This window comes from Malaya genurostris, chromosome 3 (genome assembly GCF_030247185.1).
Source record: "Malaya genurostris strain Urasoe2022 chromosome 3, Malgen_1.1, whole genome shotgun sequence".
In the NCBI taxonomy this organism is placed as follows: Eukaryota; Metazoa; Arthropoda; class Insecta; order Diptera; family Culicidae; genus Malaya; species Malaya genurostris.
In genome coordinates this window covers 127809074-127815073 of record NC_080572.1, presented here as the reverse complement: position 1 = coordinate 127815073, position 6000 = coordinate 127809074, and the positions used below count along the sequence as shown (strand labels likewise).

The 6000-nt window shown below is 33.5% G+C and overlaps 1 protein-coding gene across 1 annotated transcript in view; it reads right to left on the bottom strand.

Moving 5' to 3' along the window:
* Positions 1-1712: 1712 nt before the first annotated feature.
* LOC131437037 (uncharacterized) overlaps positions 1713-6000 on the bottom strand; it is an 89232-nt gene continuing 84944 nt past the window's right edge. The window contains exon 5 of the mRNA XM_058606082.1: positions 1713-4814. Coding sequence (XP_058462065.1) covers positions 4137-4814 — 678 coding nt within the window. The 3' untranslated portion in view covers positions 1713-4136. The remainder of the gene's footprint in view (positions 4815-6000) is intronic.

The window sequence follows — 6000 nt, the reverse complement described above, 5'->3', positions numbered from 1 at the left end:
AATACTAAAAATTGTAGATACAATGATGTAGCATTGCTTTCGAATAATAAAATAGAACTATGCAGTTGAAGCTGATCAACACTCAACTGAAACATCGACTGTAGATATGCTATCAGAATTCAATACGTGTCCCGCCCTTGTCGCAACACACATAAAACGTGTAAATTATTGATTTCGGCTAACCCATATATAAGAAAATTGACGTTTTGCCGTTTATGTCACTTATACCATTACATCTCTGGAACGAAAAGTAACAGCCATTTGATCTTTGAATTTTATTAATGGCGCAATAGCAGCTTTAAAACGAGAATAAGCTTGCGAAAATCTGTTCAGCCATCTTCGAGATAATCGAGCGGTAAGAAAATAAGAGCGTTTTATTTTTTAGGTCACTTATACCATTGTATCTCCGGAATCGGAAGTGGTTTGATTTTTGAATTTGAACAGTGGTACAATAGTAACTTTCAATCGAACCTAAGTTTGCGGAAATCGGTTCAGCCATCTCCGTAAAAATTTAACAGCAAAAAAATTCGAAAGGTGCACACACAGACATTTTCCTAACTCGTCGAGCAAAGTCGAATGGTATATAACACTATGGCTCTCCAAGGCTTTATTCGAAAGTTGGAGTTTCCAGCAATTCTATTATCGTTGTATACAGAAAGGCAAAAACATTTGATAATGATTAGTACGCTATATTTTACCTGAGTATGAAATCGATGGATTGACGAAAATAAATTGACTAGGAAAAATAACAACAACAAACCGTTCCAACAAACGAATATTTCGTTAAGTATGCCGTCCAACAAACGCCCAACAAGATCCAACCGCTTTCTCATTGGGACCGAGTCGAGATTCCAACTTCTTGGATGTATGCACAAGTATTGTTTTGCACTGAACAGACACAAGAGTGATCAAAATGCATCTGAATGAAAATCGTGAAGGCAGTACTTGCCAGAACTTGGAATCAAGCGGTTTCCTCCAAAAGCCGATTAGCCTGATTTTGTTGGATACGTTTGAACAAGTAAGTCCATTTTTAAGATGGCCCCAAAATGCAAGCTAGCAGGTTCGTCACCTCGTCAGCGATATGACACCCCCAACAACAATACGTTTGACAACAATAACACTGACAATGGAATCCATGATAAGACACGTAACGAACCAAGAGATCCTCAATCCTCGCTGGATGGAAATGGAAACTCCTCTCCCACAAGAAAAATGGTAACAACTAGGTTCAATAGTATATTGAAATAGTTTGACTTCCAAAAAACTGCTTATTCGGTCACGTAAGGCTTGTACGCAAATATGCCTGAATAGAATGTTTTATTGAATAAAGAAATACTTTTGCGAGGCTAATCTGTTGTTCAAAGGGCTTCCTAAAATGTATAATTTAAATAAGCTTATTTAGAAATTATCGTAATCCACGATTTTGAAACTGGATATTTTCTCATGCGAAAAAATAATCTTGGCTTTTACAAAAATAGTAACTAAAAATTTAGTTTGCTAAACTTTTCATTCGAAGATTGTGTAAAAAATTTACAATTAAATGGATATTCGGCTTCCCTTGTTTTCGACACAAAATAAAAAATAATCAAAACCATTGTAGACGAGTAATTCACCATTTGCTTATCTTTCTTTCAATACGTGATTTCTACTATTATCAAAAAGGTCTGATTCGCAAAAGGAAATTTCGGAGAAAAATTGAGGTTGCTTTAAGATTTCCGTTATTGTCATTCATATTATAATTTATTGTTAAATAATCTTGTTATTTTATATGTACTCATAAGTTAAAACGAAACTCTAAACCATTTTACTGTTGGTTCAATTCATTATTAAAAAGAAAATAATATTTTGTCATTTTGTTCAAATACTACTCTCTGTAATCATAACATTACTTACTAAAAGTTGATATCAATCGTATTTATGAAGAAAAACTAAACGTATTTTAATATAAAGGGTAAAATTATTACAATATACATTTATAACAATGCAAATTCTGTTTGTTCGTTTCCTCCTAGCGGTATGTTTCTTGTTTCATTTGTGAATGTTCATTCGATCAGTTCATAAGCATCATCGATATCAGAACGATCTAACAGTATATTGATTATAATGGAAGAAACTTGGCAAGATTTTATCTCTTCCGCCCACAAATAGATTTTGCGATGTTGGAAAAGAAAACTCTTTTTATTGATTTTTGAAGGATCGAAGACCTGAATGTAAATGATAATATGTTTGCTATTGTACAAATGAAAACCATCGAAAAATCTTATATGTACACATAAAACGCGGGTCATCATTTTTACAATGATGTATCGGTTTCTGACTTTAGAATAAAACAACTGTACAAATCTTAAATCAATGACTTATTTTGTTACGTCTAGTGGAATGTTCGAAGAAAAACAACTGTCTCCATAGGATAAAATTCCGAATCGATCTGAATGGATCTCTTTAGTTGGTGATGGCTAAACCTAAAGTGTATGTGAGCATTTCAACGATCAAGTGACGTTTGAAGGTTAAGTTTATATTGTCAAATTGTTACTAAGTGGGACTGAAACCAAGAGACGAGTATTGTTGTAACTGTTGTTCTACTTTTGGCAGTAAGGTGTAACCCAAACAACATCGACTAACGATATATTTATTTCCAAACTCTGTGCTTGAGAAGAAACATGTTTTATTTTGTTTAGTTTTTAATTATCTCACTAAAATTATAATGTGTTTAATACTTCTGCTTCTGTCGACTTTCTAGGGTTTAAATGTGTCATAATGTATATTTTCCACATAATATTTTAACTTTCTTTTTGGATTCCCAATAGTTTGAGAATTTTGGAATGAAGCATGTATTCACCGTCGGAGGGGAGCCTATTAGGAGATTCGTATAATATTTGAGATTTGTTTATGATCAGCAGTTTTACCTTTTCATGTATATTTATTATAATCCTACTCAAGCAGCTGGAGTCTATTGTTCACTGTTCGGTTGCTATCAATATATGTACTGTAAATAGCATTTGGTTGCTTTGCGCTCTAAACATGCTCGCTTAAATACACATTAACAGACACTATTAAGTCACATTTTTTGTGCAAGTTCACATTAGCAGCGGTTATTGTAGATGTCGGGTTTTTGTGCTTTTATCTTTTGAGAGGTATATAATTCGTTTCTAAAGAAAATCAAGAGACAAAAAGGAAATGGCACACTGATGAAAGAAAATGAAACTGTGTTATTATTACTACTAAAATATATACAACGGAACCTTTTATTTTAAAAAGAAATACGCACTTTGTACATTACACACAATTTTTTGGGTCTTGAGTTTAAAGTGAAAAATTAGTTGAAGATTGGACTAAAACCCTTTGTAGATATTCGATGCTATGTGCTTTCAAAAAACAGAATTTATATCAAAACGAAAAAAGAAAAGAAAACTATATTCTAGTATTCTCAGAAATCGGCTAATTGTATTGAGAGCCAATAAGGCATACTTCATTCATAGCTTGAATGAACGACTAGCGATAGACACATTCAATGCACTGAAATTATGTTTCTATATATTTAGACATCGCACATGCTTCTCGCCAATAATGTGTTGACTGTTGATTCCATTTTTACAAGGTTGTACTAAACAACTTTTAAGGCATCTAAAAGCTCTCAGCGTTTTCTAATGCTCGTGGTATATTGTTAAATATGTTTTATTAGAATTGCTGCAGCAGTTGTTTTAAATACTGTGAATCTTGTCGCTGTATGTGCTGGATGTCAGTAGTATAGTTCAGTCATTTTGTGAATAATACTTTTTGAGTCGAATAGCAAATATATAGATGCAGAATTGTGTTGGCAATTATTTTTTATATCTTGCTTAAATAAACTTCATTGATGCTTAGAATCAAATTTAACTCTAATAAAGCTTTCTCGGTTTTGTAACATTTTAATACAAATTTATCAATCTCTAGTAATCTATATTCGTGAAAACAAATATAGATAATTGAGATGAACAGAGAGATAAAGTGTAGGTAAACTTGACAACATAGTAGGCATGTCTTATTACGCCAATGCACTGCAGCACCAAGCAGCGCACAAGTTCCCTTATATTTCGGTAATATAGAGAGATGTGAAAGCACAGCTTTAAACAATCAGAAAAATAAATGCGCTGTCCTCAAAGTTTAGAAGCATTCGGAGCTGCCTGAACAATGTTCAGTTTGCTATTTCCATTATCGTAGTGATGATGATGTCTAACACTGCTATTTCGACTGCTGCTTTCGTATAGGATAACCTTCTTGTTAGTTTTCCCATGACGCTTCATTGGTTTCACTTGCTTCTTTGTGTTAACTGATTTAGTCGGCTTTTGAGTTCCCGTGTGTACCTCGTTACTCATCAATGTAGCTTTCTGAGACGGCACCGAGGGAGCTATAAACCGTGTTAGGCGACCAGCATTATTTATGAAGGGAAGTTGAGATGGCATGGATTGCTGTGATGATATAGCTTCCTGGTCAGCGAGATTCTGTGATCGGTGCACATTGAATTTGCTGCGTGTCCTCCTCTGATCACCCATGCCATGCTTATGTCGATGCGGATGAGTTGCTTTAGTTGTACCGGTACTTTGACTATTATTGTATTCAAAGAACACCGGAGGAAGTGCAGAAGCATTGGTGCGCTGAAAATTGTAACACTTTTCGTCGATGTGGCGCTTCACCTTGTAGTTAATTGGTTTACCGCTGCCGATAAAACCTATGTATTTTGTTTGATTGACGACTGACTGGTAACGAAAATATCCTCTCTTCAGAGTTTCGTAGAAATGACAACGTGATCGATTCACAATATGGCCTTTGTTTTTCTGAAAAGAAAAGACAAAAAATAATATCATTAGATATTTAGTCTCGAGTATTCGAAAATTTTCAGTAGCACAGCATGTAGCATTTTTACCGCCTCGTGACTTTTTTATTTAGTTACCAAATCTTGAGACACTATTCACAATATAGTGTCATCTTTACCTGACGAAAAAAACCTTTTTAAAGTAATGCCGTGGTCTCATGCGTTTCAACATTGTTCCGTTCTATTCCTTACAAACGTCAGGTAATAATTGAACGTGCCTGTGTAACGCCTTATCTAAAAGGCTATAGAAATGTATCCGAGGAAACGCATTCGATGAGGTAAAATTAGATTTATGACCATATTCCCAGAATCATTACGTCTTTTTGTTCCAAAGCATACAGTAATGAAAGAACTGGATGGATTTCTGACCACATGCCGAGTGTCTTTTTACTTTTTGTAAATCGTGGACGTAAAGTATCGGTGCGAAATCAAGCATTCAATGCTCAATATGCATTTCAAGTTAGAATCGATATTTATATAGTGCTGTATTGATACATAAGCGAATAAGTAAATCCAATTCAATTATTCAATAAAGTAATCAAAATTTGAATCAAACTAGATCACTTGAATTTTCAAGTAGTTATTACATAATAATCAATCAACACACTGAATTAGAGAATTAAAAGCAAACCGGATCACACAGAACAGTATTTTGTTATATCAGCTTGGTTCAGTGTTGCGATAACGATATTCATTCCATTGATGATAAATTGAAAAAATCGTAGAGGCAACGAAAAAGAGTGTCGTTGGCTGTATATGACACTAATTTGTCGTTTCAAATCAGTGCGTCCAATATGAATACAAGTAGGAATTAATGATAAACTTCTAAGGGCAGTTGTACCGATCTAGTACATTATGTTATTATTTTATGCGTTTCGTTTTCGACATTGTCATGTCAAAGGTTAAACTTTAGGAAAAATAAATTAAATTCTGAGTACAAAGCAAAAAAAACTACCTTTTTTAATCTATCTAGTGGTGTAATGATGCCTTTCTCATTTTTCTTATGTTTTCAAAAATATCACTAGAAGATTCTGTGAAGAATTTTTTTTTCAATCTTGAATAAAATAAGAAACTTTCTTTGTGTATAAACTAACATTAAACTTTTCAATTTGTTAATTGTTATGTCAAGTTAAAAAGAATTTTTCTTT